This window comes from Perca flavescens, chromosome 11 (genome assembly GCF_004354835.1).
Source record: "Perca flavescens isolate YP-PL-M2 chromosome 11, PFLA_1.0, whole genome shotgun sequence".
Taxonomy (NCBI): Eukaryota; Metazoa; Chordata; class Actinopteri; order Perciformes; family Percidae; genus Perca; species Perca flavescens.
This window is the reverse complement of record NC_041341.1, coordinates 21,120,388-21,139,811: the sequence shown is the minus strand read 5'-3', so window position 1 is coordinate 21,139,811 and position 19,424 is coordinate 21,120,388. Positions and strand designations below refer to the sequence as shown.

Sequence of the window (19,424 nt, the reverse complement as noted above, 5' to 3'; positions counted from 1 at the left end):
TTTGAAAATATATTTTTAATTTTTCAATCCATCATTGTTACTAACATGCTCTTTGTTAATGTACTCACGGCAGCCAAGCTCATCCGACTGTTCTCCACAGTCATCATAATCATCACAGGCATACTGCAGAGGGATGCATTGTCCGTTACTGCATTTGTACTCATCATCTGTACAGGGTCCATGAGTGGGACTTTGGCCTAGATGGACACAAACATATCGACTCAAGAGATGCTGTAGATGCATGTTTAAAAAAGTAAAATAGAACCTGACATACATTTGAGTAGATGAATGAGCTAAACAAACTATCATACTCACAGTTTTCCTGTCTCTCATCAGAGCCGTCACCACAGTCATCAACAGAGTTACACAGCTCGTGGCTGTAGATGCAGCGGTTGTTGTCACAGCGGAAACGGAACGGAGTCTCACACTGGATTTCCACTGTGGATGAACAGAAACTCTCAAGAAAACCTTCAACACATTCACTTACAAATAGCGAGTCAATATTAAGTTTGCCAGGTTCTTGGCAAGAATCTAATAAGCATGGATTTTTATGAGTGTTTATGTCACTTCTTACAGCAGAGGTGAAGCTCCTCGTCTGAATTATCTCCACAGTCATTGTCTCCGTCACATTTCCAATGAGACTGGACGCATACGTGGTTTTTGCACTCAAACAGAAAGGGCGCGCAGTATGTGCCGTTGGGAAAGCGGGTCGCTGAAAGTCAGTGATAAAAAAAGAACATGTGGTGCATGCTACATTCACTTATGATAAAACTCTCTTTATGTGATAATTATCACCAAAAAGTGACAAATACTCAATGCTGGACACTTACGACAAGACGTCTCATCTGTATAGTCCAGACAGTCGGCGTTGCCATCGCATTTGAAGCGTTCAGCGATACAGTGTCCACTGCCACACTGAAAGTAACCGGGATGACAAGTCCGCAACTCTGCAAAACAGCCAAACCAGCACTATTACTTCACATTCAACTACACACCACTCATGGAAAAGGGGAGCACTAGCTTCTTCTTTGTCACCCAAAATCCCCACATTTTTGACTTTATTCCTACATTGGGAAATATTCTTTAATTTCATGTATCTCATCTAGAATAACTTCTTGATATGTGATGTTCAGTGAAACTTGAACTTCTAAAACAGTGTACTGCCAGCACTGTAAGGAAGAAATTCCTCAGTTTCAGCAGAGTGAATAAACTAAATAGATGACTATTGGTGGTCCTGTCTGTCGACGCTTCAAAACGTGAAGTTGTTTTGCTTCTCTGTTTAGTGCAGCCCTCCGTTACTCACAAACAACCAGGCCAACAAAGAGCCTCCACTTACCACAGTCCCTTTCATCCGAGTTGTCCTCACAGTCGTTGTCATGGTCACAGACCCAACGGTCGGGAATGCAGCGGAGATTTTCACAACGAAACTCGCTCTCTGTGCATGCGCGTGGAGCTGAGGGAAAACATGAAAAACAGAAAGTGAGAAATCAAGCAAGTGCAGAAGTTCATTTTGTGTTTATTGAACTTCCATAACACAGACACATTAATCCGATGGATGTCAAAAGCTCTTGTGTGTCTTTCATTCAACTTTGACACATTTCTCAAACCTGTGAAGGGTTTTTAAAAAAAAAATTATTTAACCTTTATTTAACCAGGTAGGCCGTTTAGAACAGGTTCTCATTTGCAACGGCGAGCTGGCCAAGAAAAGTGTAAGCGTTCAAAACAACATACAGTTTCACGTTCAATATAGTACAAGAAAACAGAGTGCAATAGGCTACAAAGGTACAGATAGGCAGTAGGCAGTTCAAAGCCGCCCCAAAGTGAGGTGTAAGTAAGTACGTCGATGGAAATGCGATTGTGGGAAGGTAATAACATAATATACATGATGTAGTGAAGAGCCAGAATACAGTTAGTGCAAATTAAATTGTGGTTATAACGCAGTATATATAAATAGATAGTCTATATGAATGCTGAGAAGTTGTGAAGTCAATATACAGATGCAAGATGTAGTCTAGTTAGTGATGTGGGTCAGTAATAACATAGTGAATATGAACAGTCAGTTTATTTAAATGCAGAATATAGTAAAGAGTCAATATACCATTAGTGCAAATGTTTGTCTAGGTAGTGAGGTAGAATCAGAAATAACACAACACACGGTATGAATAATAAAATGCTGAGATAAAGTAAAGAGTCAATGTACAGTTTGTGTGAAGTGTGGACTAGCTAGTGATGCTGATCAATCATAGCACAATATGCATGAATAAACAGAGCTATCTAAATGCTGAAGTGTGGTAAAGAGTCAATATACAATTAGTGCAAGTAGTGGTCTAAATAGTGAGGTAGGTATAGATGTGATTAGTAGATAAAAAAAAATAGTGTGATAACAAGGTAGTACAACAATGGTGGGGGGAAATACAGTTTTGCATGCCACGGCAGATGCAAAGTGCAAAAGTGCATAAACAGATATGTACAAATGTGCAATGGGGCATGACAGAGACAGTGGAATAGGATGTGTAAAAACAATGCATGAATGATGGAGAACAGTTAGCACGTGCAGCTTGCTCAGGCGTGTTTTGAAGGTAGTTAGTGGAATGAGGATTTTGAGATTCAGAGTTTTTTGTAGCTCATTCCAGTCATTTGCAGCTGAGAACTGGAAGGAGGTGTGCACTTTTGGGGTGACCAAGGAGATGTAACTGCTTGAGCGGAGGTTACGGGTGGGTAGGGCGATATGACGATATGATAAGGTATGGCGGAACTTTGCCTAGCACGGACTTGTAAATGAGTTGTTACCAATGAGTTAGGCATTAGAGGTTGCAGTGGTGGGTGTTAAGAGGGGTTTTGATCACAAAACGTATGGCACTGTGATAGACAACATCCAGTTCTGACAGGAGAGAGTTAGAGGCAGTTCTGTAAATAACATCACTGAAATCGAGAACTGGTAACATTGTCATTTTCACCAAAGCGAGTTTGGCAGCGTGAGTGAAGGAGGTCCTGTTGCGGAATAAAAAAAACGATCCTAGACTTAACTTTAGATTGAAGCTGTTTCATGTGTTGCTGGAAGGTGAGGGAACTGTCTAGCCAGACACCTAAGTATTTGTACGCAGTCACATTTTCTAATTCCAGCCCATTGAGCGTGGTAATGCTAATCGGATGGGCAGGGGTGGGCAGTGATCGATTAAAAAGCATGAACTTGGTTTGGCCAGAGTTTAGAAGTAATTGGAGGTTTAGGAAGGAGTGCTGTGGCATTGAAGCTCTCCTGGAGGTTTGATATGGTTATCCAATGGGGGGCCGGTTGTGTACCGGATATTGTCGTCAACATAGAGGTGGATTTTTGAGTGCCCAACAGCAAGAGCCACGTCATTGATGTAGGGGGAGAAAAGAGTCGGTCCGAAAATCGAGCCTTGTGGCACCCCCAAATGCGGCCTATTATTTTTCTCCTCCTCACACCCACACTCACACAAGCTGTATGTGCAGCCGTTACTGCAGTGAGCTCATGAGTTCACTGGAGACAAACTCCCCTGGCATCAGCATCACAGCAACAAGGGGAGCGGTACCACCATGATTTAACCCCAGTCTCTGTTTCTCCTTTGAGAAGCTACATTATCTCTATTAACTGGCATGTTCTCAGACATGTTTAAATTCTCCAGGGCAAAGGGTGACAGACTCTTTCACTCCCTCTTTTTGACACACTGAGGACAGCCTGTTTTTCTAGCAACTGATAAGACTACCTATCACAGCACTCGGGCAGAAGTGTCAAGCCTCTTAGAAATCCTCCCTGCTGTCTGATAAAAATTATAGCTGGTCTATTCTTAAGCCATCAACACTCCCATTTCATTTGGACAATTCACAGAAGCTGAGCTTAAATCCCTAAGTAAAACTACTTAAAAGACACTTAGATGACACCAAAACAATGTACCCAGCTTTTTCACTGTTCACACTCTTGTCAGTTCTCAAACTAAAACCTGAAACGCAGCTGAACTATGTAACTTTATCAGTGACAGTGAACAGCACTCACTGCAGCTGCGTTCGTCAGAGTTGTCCCCGCAGTCGTCGTCCCCGTCACACCTCCATCTCAGTGGGATGCAGCGGTGGTTGTCACACCGGAAGTCTCCATTAGGATCACAGGTCACTTCATCTGGGAAAGGAGCAGGAACATGAAACTGGTCATCCTTTAACAGCATTATTATGCTCAACTAAGTACATTGTTTCTCCTCGCCTGAAAAACTTTGGGTAACACTTTACTTGAAGGTATCTACATAAGAGTGACATGACACTGTCATGAACACATGACACTGTACACTCGTACAACCTCGCAGTAGCCCGAGTTCAAAATCCAACATGGCTCCAACAGTTGTGAAAGCTGCAGTAACATAAAGTTATAAGCACTTCTGTCTTATTTGTGTCACTAAATCAGTCGTTCACACAGGCATGTCCAACTTCTATCTGTGGACATGTTGTTACGCTGTTTGCATGCACAAAAAACGGCGTCATCAACTGGTTGCTAACAATAGCTAACCGGGCTAGAGCTAATGAAAACAATGAAAATCCGACTTTTAAATAGAACGCGTTCAACTCGGGTATGACGTCATTCCCAGTTCCGGTTTCCGAGTTCCCAGGTAAATAGAACGCGGCATAACCCTAACCCTAACTTGTCATGACAAAAACTGAATGACACTTAATGACAGAAGCGTTATGTCATAATGTTTATGTCACTCTTATGTAGATACCTTCAAGTAAAGTGTAACCGAACTTTGTTTCAATTTAAAGAGCACCTTAAGGTTTGCTGGACTTAGTGCACCTGAAACAGATTGAGCACTTGGCATCGGCATTCTTTTTGTATTTGGAGGATGAGGTTAGATTTGTATTTATAAACGCAAATAGGCATATGATGCTTGGACAAAAGATATTTACCAACTTTATCTTTTACTTTTAGGGGTGGCAGTACCTCAGTCCGTAGGGAGTTGGGTTGGGAATGGGAGAGGTTGCTGGTTCAAGTCCCCATACGGACTGTAGTACGGAGGTGCAATGTGAGGTGGTATGTCAGTTTGAAATGAAACTCATCTTGTTTTTTAATTAAACTGCAACAGTCAGAGAAGAGGAGAGCAGCGTGCCTAGGGTGACCTCTATCCATGCTAGTATGCGTCTGTAGAGGATAAGACTGCAGGAGATGGGAAGCACTGACGGGAGAGGAGTGGAGGAGAGATGGTCTGAGCCATCTCTACCACACAGTGCTGGGGGTCAAAGATAACGCAGTGTTAGCTAGTCCTGCCCTCCTAGCCCTCCACCTGGCCCATCTGCTACATTCTTACAGGAAGATTAGCGTGGCTCTTTCGTCCTGCGCCGGCATGGCACTAATGGAGTGAGAGCCTCTGATAAGAGACGGGAGGGCCGCGGCAAGTGTGTTTGGATCGTAGCAAAGTACAAAGAGACTCGTTGTGAACCCTGCCCCCACGCAAGGACAGCGCAACAACACACACACACACACACACACACACACACACACACACACACACACACACACACACACACACATATATGTAGAACCATATTAACGGACAGCTCATAAATCTGTGGTGCTCTTAGGGAGAGGCAAATGGTGGGGGAGGGTGAGTGGTGAAACCCTCTCCATCAGCACCTCCCAGTACCTCACTGTGTAATGTCCCACAGGAGGCTGAGGTGTTGGCTAATTGCCCCTCACTCCTTGAACACATAATCTTGTTTCCATGCTGTGAATGTTTTAATATTCTGAGACTTCTGAAATCAGTCTTCAAGTCACTGTGACAATGTCAACAGGACCTCAGCCCTGTCTCAAGGATATTTGTCACAGACTCACCACAGCCCTGCTCATCACTGTTGTCCCTGCAGTCATTGTGGCCGTTGCAAACAGACCACAGTGGCACACAGCGGTAGTTGGTCTTGCAGTCAAACTCTGTGTGGTTGTCACATCGATAAGCCGGTCCCACTGTGGAGAAAACACCACAGTTGTCAAGTAAAGGAGACAAAGAGTGGTGTACTTTTATAAACATCAAAATACATGGATATTTAATGCCAGAAGGAGTCAAAATGTAAAATTTGTTTAAGCTTCATGTAATATGTGCCTTCACCCACATCAAAGTTTCTGCTCTGATGGAACTCAGATTGGGACTGAGTTATTGCACAAAAGAAAAAGTGTGTATTACTTACTACACTCCTCTAACGGTTCATCAGAGTTGTCACCACAATCATCATCGACATCACATTTCCAGTTCTGGGGAATGCAGCGTCCATTGCGGCACTTGAACTGTCCCGGGCGACAGGTCCTGGTGGAGCAGTGGGCAGGGTCCTCGTCAGACTGATCGCCACAGTCGTCCTCGCCGTCGCACTGCCATGACTCGGGGATACACCGCTTATTTGCACACTGCCACTGGTGGGTTTCACACTGGTGTGAAGCTGTAGTTTTTACATGAAGTCATAAGAGATATCATAACAGAGACTAAAAGGGAGCCACAAAGAATACACTCCATTTTGGAGAAATGAATAATAGCTATTAGAGAACACAACCCACCACACAGCACAGGGTCTTCATCCGAGCCATCATGGCAGTCCTGGTTGCTGTTGCACAGGAAGTGCGGACTGGTGCAGTTTCCATCATTGCACTGAAACTGGCCGAGCCTGCAGTTGCGAGCCGGGCAGGTGGAAGGCTCGTCTGAGCCGTCTCTGCAGTCCCTCTGACCGTCACATTTCCACCAGATAGGAATACATCTGTTGAAGCAGAGGCAGGGCAAAAAATGTTCCACATGTTGCACAAAAAGCTTTCCGTCACTCACTTTAACCACTCTGAACTCATTACATCAAATAAACAACTACTTACAACTCTATGAAAGGCTGCAAAAATGTAAGTGGCCATAAAAAGTAAATGCAGCACGTGTAGCATTTGACATCAATGCATCATTACAACACAAATTTTATATTACTACATTACTTTTTACAAACAGTTATATTTATAAAAATTAAGATTTGTAGCCCCTACTGACCCCATCACTGCACCGTGTGTGCACATTTTGTGCAAACACAGAAGGATTTTGATGGATTACATTATTACCTAAACAGCAGGGGGCGCTGTTTTTCTATTGCAAAGACAGCAAACAGACATTTCCTCTACAGTATATTCCTGTGTTTTGAAATAAAAGATTATGGATGGAGCAAGTGAACACTACAGTCTTTGTAAATATTGCTAGCAGGATTATTTTTGATTGAGAGAGTGATTATAACAAATCCAATCTGAAGTTCGAAAAAAATATATTTTTCTTTTTAAGATAATTTTTTGGCCTTTTTACTTTACTAGATAGTGACAGTGTATAGACACGAAAGTGGAGAGAGAGGGGATGAAGTGCAGCAAAGGGGCCGCCGGTTGGATCCGAACCAGGGCCACTGCAAAGAACTCAGCCTACATGGGGGCGCACACTCTACCGGGTGAGCTGGAGGTCGCCCCCTGAAGTTTGAATTTTGATATGAACAAAACCCCTGGCATGATATAACAACAACCTATCATCCTAACAGTGTTTTGATTTGTTTATGGCAGTCCCACTAATGTCACAGTCAGTTCAACAATGAAAAGGCTGCACATAAAAAGATCACAAGGCATACCACAAGAAGAAATCTTGACAAACCTTTCATTGTTAGCACATCTGTACTGGGTGCTGGTGCACATGGGAAGGCATCGGGTCACACCTCCTATTTGGACAGTCAGGAAATGGTCCGGGCACTCACAGGTGTGTTCCCGCCCCCTGTGACGGATCAGGCACAGGTGAGAGCAGCCTCCATTGTTCACCGAACAAGGATTGTTTCCTGTCAGAGGAAGAGCCACAGTAGGTCAAACAATCTCAGTTCACCACAGCTGGGTAAATACAGGCCAGGTATTGTCCTGCTAGTGATCAACCTATACCTAAATCAACGTAAGGAGGACATGTCGAGATAATAAACTAAAAGGTCTTGATCACAAGATTTTGAGATTTTAACTCACCAATAGGCTGTCTGTAGGGATGACACACATGGATGTCAAATGGTCTGTGAGTGGTGTTAACCAGGGCCTGACGACCAGAGCCGTCATATTTGTTGCCTTTCTCTACTGAGCGTGTGTTCCAGTCAGTCCAGTATACAAAGTCCTCGAACACAGTCAGGGCAAACGGGTGAGGCAAATCTCCATCATACACTGTGTGTCTGTGTTGACCATCCAAGTCTGAGTATCTGACAAGAGAAATACAAGTTACAAGTCTCACTGCCTTTACTGTGTGAAAAACAGTGTGATCAATTCCTGACAAATGTACTTACTCGATGTAACTGAGATGGGCATCAGACCAGTAGAGCTTGTCATTAGTGTAGTCGATCGTGATCCCGTTGGGCCACTCTATCTTGGTGGTGATGATAGGTGCTTTGTTAGTTCCATCCATTCCAACACGACCTATAAAGGCTTTGTCTCCCCAGTCTGTCCAGTATACAAATCTAACAGGGAGCCAAGAAAGTTACTTTAGATCACATCATATCTACATATATCTGAAAAAAAGAGAATCTATACTTCTGAACAAAAATGTTTCACTCATTTTCACTCAGTATGAGAAAAAGCCAAACTGATTTTTTTTTTTAGATACTGAATAATTGTTTTGAGTACTTTCTGACAAGGATCCCTTAAATTTGAGATAGAGTCAGTTAGTTGCTTCAACTAAAAATGTAAACATTGTGAATAAAACTGACTAATAAACCCCCCCCCAAAAATGATGCGATTTGATACCAATTATAGGTAACATTCAGTTGAGTTGTCCATCATTATTTATACATTTCAATTAACTGCTAGCGTAACCTGAACAGTCTTACAGGTCGACAGGCATTCAACAGTTACCAATAATAAATTAATAAAGAATTATTTACTTGGGTTTAAATGGAGCTCATTTACTTTACTTAACTAAATCCTTATTTAAAAAATTGTTTCAAAACTTCTGTCTATTATTTCTCTATTATCCCTATACTTTACAAATTAAAGGAAATTACAGACACATAAAATAAGGGCAATAAAATGTAACAATATTAAACTGGAATTAAGACAAAGAAATATCAAATATGTATAATAATTCTGCCTATAAAACATTTATCTCTGCAATTTATTGCACTGCAATTTCTTTCAGACTATCCACTATCATACCCGCTGATACCAACATATTGTGATAAGCAATATTAGCAGACCAGCCAATGATACTGGCCCTACTGATATATTGATATAGTGCTCTATCATAAGATACAGTAAGATTCATAATTCCTCCTTGTGCCTGACTTACCCATATTTGGGATGCAACACAATGGCTCTGGGGTTTTCAAAGCAGTAGGTGTTATTGACATCAACGCAGTGTTCAGCCAGTTTCTTCACAAATCGACCATCCAGTTCAGAGACTTTGAGACAATCCAAAAAGCTGTCCACCCAGTAGAGTTTTCTGGCTATCCAGTCAACTGCGAGGCCCTCCCCATGTAGAACTCCATTGACCACCACCTCTCTGTTACTGCCATTGAAAGACATCCTCTCAATCACCTTGCGGCTCACATCAATCCAATAAAGACGCTTGTCTACACGATCAAAGTCCATGGCCACCACACTGGTCAGGCCCTGCAGGATCAGAGAGTAGGCCTGTCCGTCTGTTGATAGGTTCCTAAGGTAATAGCGATTGCTGAAGATGAGGTATGGTGAAATGTTGCTGTTCTGACGGCAGCTGTGGCCATCCGGCTCTCGGAGGAATCCTGGGGCACACTTGCACACATACGAGCCAACAGTGTTCTCGCAGACCTGGCTGCAAACGCTCGGTGTCTCTGCACACTCATCGATATCGTCACACGTTTTGCTGTCAGACATCAGGCGGTAGCCAGGGCGACAGGTGCAGATGAAGCTGGTGGGTGTGTCGGTGCAATTGTGATCACAGTGATGGATGGATGGGTCTGTGCATTCATTGACACCTGCAGTCAAAGAATATTAACGAAGTCAATAAAGTCATCAGCAAAGAAAAGACTTTTGTCCTGTCTAATCTAATCAAGAAGGGGGAAAACAAAGATGACAAGCTGTATGTTTTTGCCTTGTCAGAACAAATTGTTTTTTTAATCTATACAGTGGCTTATCATTCTTACCTTAACTATAAATATGAGATGCTTAGACATAATCAAAATCGCAGTATTTTAATTTGATGATGCTATATTCAGTATCTACAGACAACATAAAGTCTCCTTAGTCATTTGCTATACATAATCTAACACTTCTTTGACATCTCCCCTAGAGGGAGCATGCATCATCTCCAGGAACCCAAATGCAGACAAACACTGAAGAACCTGAAAGGTTAAAAGTATATTATTGACAGCGCCTTGAACTATTCTGTAAATCTCTTCACACTCACCGCATCCCTTCTCATCGCTGTTGTCAGAGCAGTCATCGTTCCTGTCGCACACCTGACTCAGGGAGATACAGTGTCCATTGTCACATCTGAACTCTCCAGGGGGGCAGGTAGGTGCTGGTGTGTGGCACATGTGCTCCAGCTCATCAGACTCATCCCCGCAGTCATTGTCGCCATCGCAGACAAAGTCATGGGACACGCAGCGGCCGTTCTGGCAGGTGAACTGGTGTTGCTGGCACGGCTGGTAGGTGCAGCTCTGCTCGTCACTGCTGTCCCCGCAGTCATTACGTCGGTCACACCTGATTTTAGAAGACAGGCCACAAAAGATGAACTCGCATTGCTAGACAGACTGATTAGAGATGGCATTTGCGATATTTCAAAAGAGTTCATTTATCTAACCTATAGGAGCTGCGTATGCAGAGGCCATTGCTACAGGTGAACTCATTGATGCCACAGGATCTGCGTGAGCAGTTTTGATGTTCATCTAATGCGTCTGCACAGTCGGCGTCTCCATCACACACCCAGTCACGTGGAATACATTTCCGCTGGGGTGGTTGGTTGTTCACACAGGTGAACTCTGCACTCGAACATGTGCGATTGCCTGGGAAAAAAAAAAAAAAAAAATCAGGCAGGGGGATTTACAAGAAGTTGAATAATGATGGTGATGACCCAATGTCAACCTGCATTTTTGGAATGCCAAACATTCCAAACTGTATTTCAAAACACGCAGCCATGATTTAAAATTCTTTATCCATCTAATGTGATAGATCCACATTGTTTGAAGTGAGTCTCCTACAGAGGCTCAGGCAATGCTGAAGTTTTTAGCTTCAGGCACCTTATTGTTGGAGCAGACATTGGTGAGACATAAGAGTCTTGATCCACCCTGAGCCAGGAAGCCAGAGAAAGGAGACATGCACAAAGTAACGAGTGAGGCAGGAGAAATCAGGAATGTCAACTCCTTGGATTGGAGACCTTCTACAGGAGACTAACATGCCAGGCACTGACTGCCAGTGTCTCCCACACAACACTCCCCCAGTGGTGTGTATCTTAATCCATCAGCGTCCTGAATAATGTTAGGTTACGGGAAGCATTAGGGGGCAAAGTGGAGAAGTGATGGGGAACAAGAGGAGATGAAGTGGGAAGATGCAGAAAAGGATGAAGAAGAGGACAAAGAGAAAGAAAAAGTGGGAAGAGAGAAAGCAGAGGTAATGAAAGGATGCATACCACAATCGTGCCTCTGGTCTTCGTCACTCATGTCGCCACAGTCATTGTCCCCATCACAGATCCAGGATGAGGCAATGCACCTGCCATCATCGCAGCGAAACTGTTCTGTGTTGCAGGTTCTGACCAGTGTGACTGCAGAGACAAATCGCATTACATTAAACTGTAGATAACACAGCACAGCACTGTTTCATTATTGTCTGCCAAATCATTTAAATTCAATATCAATTATTATCCATTTTTTTTCCTTTTTGTGATTATCTCAGGTACTTCCCCCACTGCTTTTCTACTAATAAGCAAGGCACATTACAACACTGGCAAAGCTTTCAAAATAGTCATGGCAACTCCAAATTCCCATGCATGGTGAGCTATCTAAACAAAAGCCAAAGTGAGGCTCTGTAACCCCTGGTGGACAAAGGGAGGGGGAGGTGCTGTTTGTCAGAGGACACTGAGGGGTGTCACCACAGAGGAATGCAGCACACAATAGGAGGCCTGACTGACCACATCATCAACAAAGAAATACACCCCTGACTCACACTCTGCGCTACATCACTCACAGCACTCTCTCACAGCAGCACACAGATGCAGATTGGCGGACAGACACAAACACACAATAACTGAGCAGCTGATAATGGGGCGGGGGCAGACACACAAAGCCAACAGGCCCGTTTTTGGGGGGATGAGAGAGTTGTGCGACACTTACTGCAGGACAGGGGTTCATCAGAGCCGTCTGCGCAGTCAGCCCCTCCGTCACAGTACCAGTGGGCGGGGATGCAGCGACCGCTGGAGCAACGGAACTCGCTCTGGGAACATGTAGATGTTGCTATGTAGAAGACGTAGAAAGGCATGAAATCAATTGGAGGACTTGACAGGGTGGGAATTTTGGCATGCTGAAGAGGGGAGGGGGGAGGGGGGGATAAACCTTGTCTGTTTCTGGCTTTATATCCTTTTTCTAATAACGTTACGTGGATTAAAACCCTGTTTTACGCATACTGAGCAGATTAAAATCTTGCAACATATCATACTCAAAATGATTTCTGCTTACAGACTCCAGTGTGTTAAATCCACACACAATTAATAATAATTGTGCCAGTGTTTTTTATTCCTGAGTTTTTCTTTGTAAACCCTTTTAGTTTTGTATCCTCTTATGGTGACCGTAAGGCTGTATGATCCATGTCATTCCTTGAACCTATAGAGTTGTTTTCAAAATCAGTCCCTATTTAGCACATAGTGCACTAAATATATATTTTTATATATATATTGAGAGCAAGTGAGGAGCATTAACAACATCATGATGCTGGAACTGGAATTAGAATGCAGCCATTATTAATGTTATTAATTACAACCATGAAAAAGGCCTTTTCAAGCCATTAATAGAGCGACACAAATATGAATTTGCTTCAACAGGAAATAAAACACAATATTGTTTTAATCCTAAAACTGACTCACCACAGTGCGTAGGACTCTCGTCGCTCATATCCCCACAGTCGTTGTCTCCATCACACAGGTATGAACGTGGGATGCAGATGTTGGTAGACTGACATTTTGTGTGCTCTGGCTGGCAGGTTCTCTCCGCTAAGTTAATCAGAAATTAGAACTGATATTTATTATAAGTAATAACCAATTTACCTCTGTTTGATTTCTGTGGCAAACTAAGGATACTCACGGCAGTTAAGTTCATCAGTTGTGCCGTTGTCATAGCAGTTGTTCATGCCGTTGCAAACATAGTCCTTTGCGATACAGCGGCCATTGTTGCAGGTGAATTCTGTGTTGGGGTCACACGGCCTGAACAGACAGCTCATCTCGTCGCTATTGTCTCCACAGTCGTCATAGTGGTCACAGCGGTAGTGGTAGGGCACGCATCGCCCATTGCCACAAGTAAACACTGTGGGCTCACAGGTGTGGAAGGCTGCCAATCAGAATCAAGAACATGTCAGAGCTCTGGCCAATGGAGAGGCCTGAATACACATGCAGTGGAAGCTCATTTTACCTGACAGGGCAATAAATGATGACAACAGCTGTGGGGCTGCATGCAAAGATATAAGCATATTGATTCATTTGTTAGTGTTCATTTGTTTTAAGACCTAGGAATTAGGTGCATGTCAATGGAAATGTCATTATGAAGTGCAAGCAGCATACACACCAACATAGTTGAAGTCAGGTTTTGCCCCTAAGAAAGAATTTTGTTAAAGCAGAAACACATAACTTGTTAGTATTAGTGAAGGTAAAAGATATAGAATTGCATTTAATAGAGAAGAGAGTTCTGATTCACTCATGCAGGAGGTGTAAGGGCTCTATGAGGACCGCTATGACTAATAATCAACAGAGAGATTTTGTATAATTCAATAAAACACAAAACAATGAAAAAATGCAAAAAAAAGAGAACACAATTTATTCAAGCCCTTTTAAGAACACCATACCACAGATTCTCTCCAACTCATCGCTGCCATCTCCACAGTCGTTGTCATTGTCACATTTCCACTGGGCACGAATACAGCGGCCATTCATACAGGTAAACTGTCCGGGCTGGCAGCGAGTCCCATTATCAGGGATACAGTGCTTGCTGTCAGCCAGGTACCAGCGGCCCTCTGATGGACACTGGCACTCAGCTCCGTTGGGTCCTAACAAGATACAATTGCAGTTTATACATTTAGTTGGGGTTTTCAACTACCTCACTAAAAGTGACAGCATGAAACAGCTTGTACCTGGTGTGCAGATGTGGCTGCAGCCTCCATTAAACTGCTGACATGGACTATCACACTGCTGCTGCTTCCTGCTGGCCAGAACATGGATGTCCATTGGCCGAGATGGCAGGTTCTGAAGCATGACCCTCAGGTCAGAACCGTCGTGTTTGTTGGCCCGATAGATGCTGCGTGTGTTCCAGTCGGTCCAATAGATGAACTGGCCAAACATGGTCATAGCAAAGGGGTAGATGGCTGTGCTGACGATGACTTCCCGATTGGACCCCGTGAGAGAGGATCGCTCAATCTTCTGTCTGATGGCAGAGCAAAATAATGATAATAGCAGCAGTTTGACAAGGTCAATAGAAACAAGTTGGTATATATTTCAGCAGTAGAATTTTTCAGATCTTACAAGCTGGCGTCTGCCCAATAGAGTCTCTCTTCTTCATAGTCCAGGGTCAGTCCATTGGGCCACACAAGACTAGTGTTCACAATCTCTGTTCTGAAGTTTCCACCCAAGGTAGCACGTTCAATCTTTGCATGGGTTCCCCAGTCTGTCCAATACATGTAACTGTGGAACATGGAAGGTTTATGTTTTAAATCTCAGTTTAATCTAATGAACAAAGAGTGTGTGTGTTGTGATAGTCTTACCCCCTGCAGGGATCTAACATGATGGCCCTTGGCCTGGACACATGGGCAATAATTGTCCTTTGAGAGCCGTCCACAGACATGGAGCTGATGCTCTGGTTGACATAGTCACTGTAGTAAACTCTTCTGTTTATCCAGTCATAAGCAATGCCATCAGGAGCCCCCAGATCTGTCCAAACACAGGGAACAAAGCAACATCAGCAATACCACTGGTATCCATTCCTACATAAACAAAAACAAATCCAAGAGGAATAAATAAAAGTGTATGTTGCAGAGTAGGGAAGTGCCAAACCTACCTGAAGCCACAACTACAGGGGCTGAGGTGGGAGAGGACAGGCTGATGTAGCTGATCTTGCTTGCTCCTGCGCCTGAGCTCTGGGTAAAGTAGATCCTCCTGTCTGTGAGGTCAAAATCCAGTGCCACTGAGGTACGTGGGACATTGACCACAGGGAAGGGCAATGCATGGTCCTCGGGGTTGAGGCGCAGGCTGCGCACGGTGCTCTCAGTCGTGAAGATAAGATAATCATCCCTTGACACCACACAGCTCTTGTTATCTACTGCAAGATTCCCAAAAGCGCAGCTGCATTTTTTGTTCTGGTTACCTGTGCCAGAACCTGGGAGTGCAAAGCAGAAGTGGGCACAGCCTCCATTAGCCTCCATGCAGGGGTTGTAGTTAAGCTCCTGGACTGTGGCAGGCTGGGTGCGTTGGTCAAAGACGGTAACGTCCCTCAGCATGTTGACGTTGTCTCTGACGACAGCAGGCTGCTCTGTGCTGCCAGGCTGTTTGCTTGCTTGGAACACCTTCTTGAGGTTTCTGTCCACCCAAATGATACTACTCTCAAACACTGCGATTCCATAAGGAGTTGGGTAGCGGCTGCCATACCTGACTATCTCTGTCTCCCCACCTTGAGGGTTGACTCGGGCTATCATATCCAGGGAATCATCTACCCAGTACACATAGCCAGTTTGCCAGTCCAGAGCGAGACCTCGAGGAGTAATAATCCCTGATGACACTAAAATTGTGCGGTTGGTGCCGTCCAAGAGTGCTCGCTCAATTTTGGGGTTCTGACCATAATCAGCCCAGAACAAGAATCTGTTTTTGGGGTCCACTACAATGTGGCGTGGCATGTCCACCTGGGTCTTCAGCAGCACCCTGCGGAAAGTGGTGTTCAGGCGGAGCACCTCCACATATGTCTCAGTTAGGAAGGCGTTGGTGAAATACAGGTTCCCTGTGGAAAGAACCCAGTAAGCTAAGTGTTTAAAGTGGCATCATAATATTTGTAAGACTTGGGATGATCAGGTCATCAGCCACAAACTGCTAAGTATGACAGGTCACAATTCAAGTAGAAATTTTACCAGCTGACATTATGATGGTGTTATTAATATACAACAGATTTTCCGTTATGCCTTCAGTTATAATGATGCAATTATAAATGAGTAACAAGGAAACAGTTTGTCGTGTCTGTAGCTGTCTCTGTTTTTCCAAAACTAGCAAATTAAATCCTCTTTCCTTGTCAGCTGTGTGGGACTGATCTCCTTGTTATGTGAGTCTGTCATTATGATAAAGCTTCTTAACTTTGACTCTAGCTGGCAGCCTGCTGCCTGAGGCATGTGTCATGCAGCAAATTCAAATGAGTCAGAATTTCTTTTGGTTTTCTGGTTTACAGGAACAGATTAAGAGCAGTGTATTTATTCAGATAAAATTAAACTCTTCTACACTGTGGGAAAATAAGATGTTGCAGTTGCAAATGTAATATAATTTAGCGAGGTAAAAGGTATTGAATATGAGCACAGAATTAGAATATAAAAAAAGAGAAGTGGTACAAATGTGGGACAATTGACAAAAAACACATTGAAATGACTCACTGGTCTAAATGATATATATTGTAGACTATATACACTTGCTGGCATTTTTAACAGAGAGGAAAACAACAGCCAGTGTAACTGGCTACAAAATATTTTATAAGGGTAGGATGCTTTCATGGTGGTGAACTTAATCTACATCAATTTCAGAACCAACACCTCCAACAGCAAGTGACTGAGATCCTTTTCTACCTGCATCTGAAGTGTTGTGGAATTAATTCACATGGATAAAAATATAATGACTTATGTAAATATTTGAGATGCAACCAGGAAGGCACTGAATGGATGTATAAAAAAGATCCTAAAACACATTTGTGAGCTGGCACAATAGCTTACCTGCAGCCCAGTCCACAGCAATGCCTCGTATCCCGTTGCGTCCTATTCCAGATGTTACTACACTATGTAATCCAGAGCCATCCGGCTTGATCCGTCTGACCCCGTTTTGTGTGGCCACAGTGCTGCTGAAGTCACACCAGTAGATGAAACCAGAAGCCATGTGTACATCAATGTGTAAAGCATTACGGCCTGTAAGAGGATAACCCCGTCGTTATTGTTACTTCAAAGACAAGAACCATATCATGAACATTTGATATTCAGTTACTATGTCAGTTATTCAGTTTATTATTCCACCTAAACTCAGCTTTTACTTTTAGACATGTATTTTCTCAACATAAAAAAAAGGTATCCTATGAAACATGCAGTACAGTATTAGGTAATTTATTAGAATCACTGACCTCTCCCAGCCACAGGCACCATGGCCTCAGAGTGATCTGCCCCTTCCAGACTGAAGCCTTTGATTGCAGACAGAGTGGAGATGACAACATAGGACTGGTAAGGAGTGCAGGTCCTGTTGTCAGCATTAAGTTTAAAACCTGTGGCGCATGCACAGGTAAACAGACCTTGCGTCCGAGGGAGGCAGAGTTGCTCACACACTCCCATATTGTTGGTGCAGCCATTGGAGGTACCTGCAGAGGCTTAGTTTGTGGAGAGAATGCAGTATGATGAACAAAAGCAAAAGCAACAACAGGCCAAACACAGACAGCAGTGAATGAGGAGGATGATGTCTCCTTGTGTTACTCACTTTCTCGATAATGCACTTTCAGAACTCTGAGTCCAGAAACATTGTCTCGCAGCACAACCCTGTTGGCCCCCGTGGACTTGTCCACACGCTCTATGACCTCAAAGTTGCGGTCAGTGAAGTAGAGGTAGTTTTGATAGACAGCCACACCCCAGGGGTGAGACAGGCCTGTCACTATGGTGATGCGGTTACTCCCATCTGGATCCCCACGCTCAATCTGTGGAGATCACCAGACAGGGATTCAAACGTAGTATGTTCATTTTGTACAATTACCAAGATTAGCATAAAGTTGCACACATTTGAGAACCTTATACAATGGTCCATAACAATAACAAATGGTGACTCCTGAGAGCTAAGAGAGCTAAGACCCACCATGCCAGTGCTTGTAACAGCCCAGTACAGCTTGTTCTCTGTGATGTCCACAGTGAGAAACTCAATGTGATCTAGGTTGTTGGTGAACAAGGTGACAGGGTTTAAGCCATCCATGTCTGCAGATGCCACCTTGGCAGGGATGCCGCTCTCTGTTCCCTGGTCTGTCCAGTACAGTTTGCTTAGAGGACATAACAAGAATGGAGGTTACATTTACAATATAGTCATGGATCTCTATGCTTATTACTTTTTAATAGCCTTGCATACACTTTATAGTCAAACCACCGAGATACAAATTGTCGCTGTTAGTGAAAACCTTTCATCTCCAAAATATTAACTTTTCCAGAACTTAGAACATCAGCTTTTCTGATTTCCTTCATTGGATTATCAACGCTTTTTATTAGGGTAGAAATTTCTCTCAACCCACAGAGGACCAGGTCATTTGTGAGGTCTTTCAACACTGATTTTGGTCATGTAACCCAAAATCAGAGTTGAGAGCAATGTCTTAATATTAGAGTGAGAAGGGATGGCTTTGAAATGTCTTTATTGTTTGTTCAATGTACTCTATTGTACGTTTCTGTGGTTTGAGTGTGCAGTCGGGTATTCAGTAACACTGGTTTGAGTTCTCTCTAGAGGCAGAGCAGATGGCGATGAAGAGGCTGTTGGAGCTCAGTAGCTGTGGGGATAAGTGACCGTGCCAGGACTGTGTTAAATGGGGCTTACCCACGTGCTGGGTCCACTGCGATGCCAACAGGACTGCCAGCGCCAGTTGGAGAGCCGTTATTTGTGATGAGAGTTTTCCTGTACTGTACCTCCCCTCTCAACTTCAAAACCTGGCCGAGTACAAGTACAAACAAGTTAAGTTGTTGTACAACGTAATTGTGTTGTGACACTGCCCTTACACTCATTTTCTGTTTTCCTATTAAGAGTGTAATCACACAAAAATATCGATCTCAGTTAAAGTCAGTAATGATAAAAAACAACAATAACAGGACAAAGTATTATTTGTCTTACCTCAATAGACTGTGTAGCTGGATTGGTGTAATACAGGTTCTCTGTTATCCAGTCTAAGGCCAGGCCGACAGGGGAGCCAAGGATGGCCGCAGGGGCAAACTCTGTCCTGTTAGTACCATCTGACTTCACCCTGTGGATCTCACCCTG

General features: G+C 43.5%; 1 protein-coding gene across 5 annotated transcripts in view; it reads right to left on the bottom strand.

The window, feature by feature from the left end:
* Positions 1–19,424, bottom strand: part of lrp2a (low density lipoprotein receptor-related protein 2a) — a 48,048-nt gene that overhangs the window by 6,609 nt on the left and 22,015 nt on the right. For 3 of the 5 annotated variants that reach the window (XM_028590776.1, XM_028590779.1, XM_028590780.1), the window contains 32 exons: positions 19,278–19,421; positions 18,987–19,096; positions 18,267–18,444; positions 17,898–18,111; positions 17,551–17,790; positions 17,153–17,341; positions 15,250–16,182; positions 14,957–15,122; positions 14,718–14,876; positions 14,330–14,619; positions 14,045–14,245; positions 13,768–13,794; positions 13,615–13,650; positions 13,291–13,533; positions 13,074–13,199; positions 12,328–12,447; positions 11,628–11,759; positions 10,803–11,004; positions 10,407–10,702; positions 9,309–9,975; positions 8,311–8,481; positions 8,003–8,226; positions 7,650–7,827; positions 6,545–6,741; positions 6,184–6,429; positions 5,834–5,962; positions 4,016–4,135; positions 1,337–1,453; positions 831–947; positions 575–712; positions 316–438; positions 69–197 (listed from right to left, as the gene is read on the bottom strand). In XM_028590776.1, the coding sequence (XP_028446577.1) occupies positions 69–197; positions 316–438; positions 575–712; positions 831–947; positions 1,337–1,453; positions 4,016–4,135; positions 5,834–5,962; positions 6,184–6,429; positions 6,545–6,741; positions 7,650–7,827; positions 8,003–8,226; positions 8,311–8,481; positions 9,309–9,975; positions 10,407–10,702; positions 10,803–11,004; positions 11,628–11,759; positions 12,328–12,447; positions 13,074–13,199; positions 13,291–13,533; positions 13,615–13,650; positions 13,768–13,794; positions 14,045–14,245; positions 14,330–14,619; positions 14,718–14,876; positions 14,957–15,122; positions 15,250–16,182; positions 17,153–17,341; positions 17,551–17,790; positions 17,898–18,111; positions 18,267–18,444; positions 18,987–19,096; positions 19,278–19,421 (6,562 nt within the window). The remainder of the gene's footprint in view (positions 1–68; positions 198–315; positions 439–574; positions 713–830; positions 948–1,336; positions 1,454–4,015; positions 4,136–5,833; positions 5,963–6,183; positions 6,430–6,544; positions 6,742–7,649; positions 7,828–8,002; positions 8,227–8,310; positions 8,482–9,308; positions 9,976–10,406; positions 10,703–10,802; positions 11,005–11,627; positions 11,760–12,327; positions 12,448–13,073; positions 13,200–13,290; positions 13,534–13,614; positions 13,651–13,767; positions 13,795–14,044; positions 14,246–14,329; positions 14,620–14,717; positions 14,877–14,956; positions 15,123–15,249; positions 16,183–17,152; positions 17,342–17,550; positions 17,791–17,897; positions 18,112–18,266; positions 18,445–18,986; positions 19,097–19,277; positions 19,422–19,424) is intronic. The other 2 variants (XM_028590777.1, XM_028590778.1) reach the window with 1 other exon arrangement.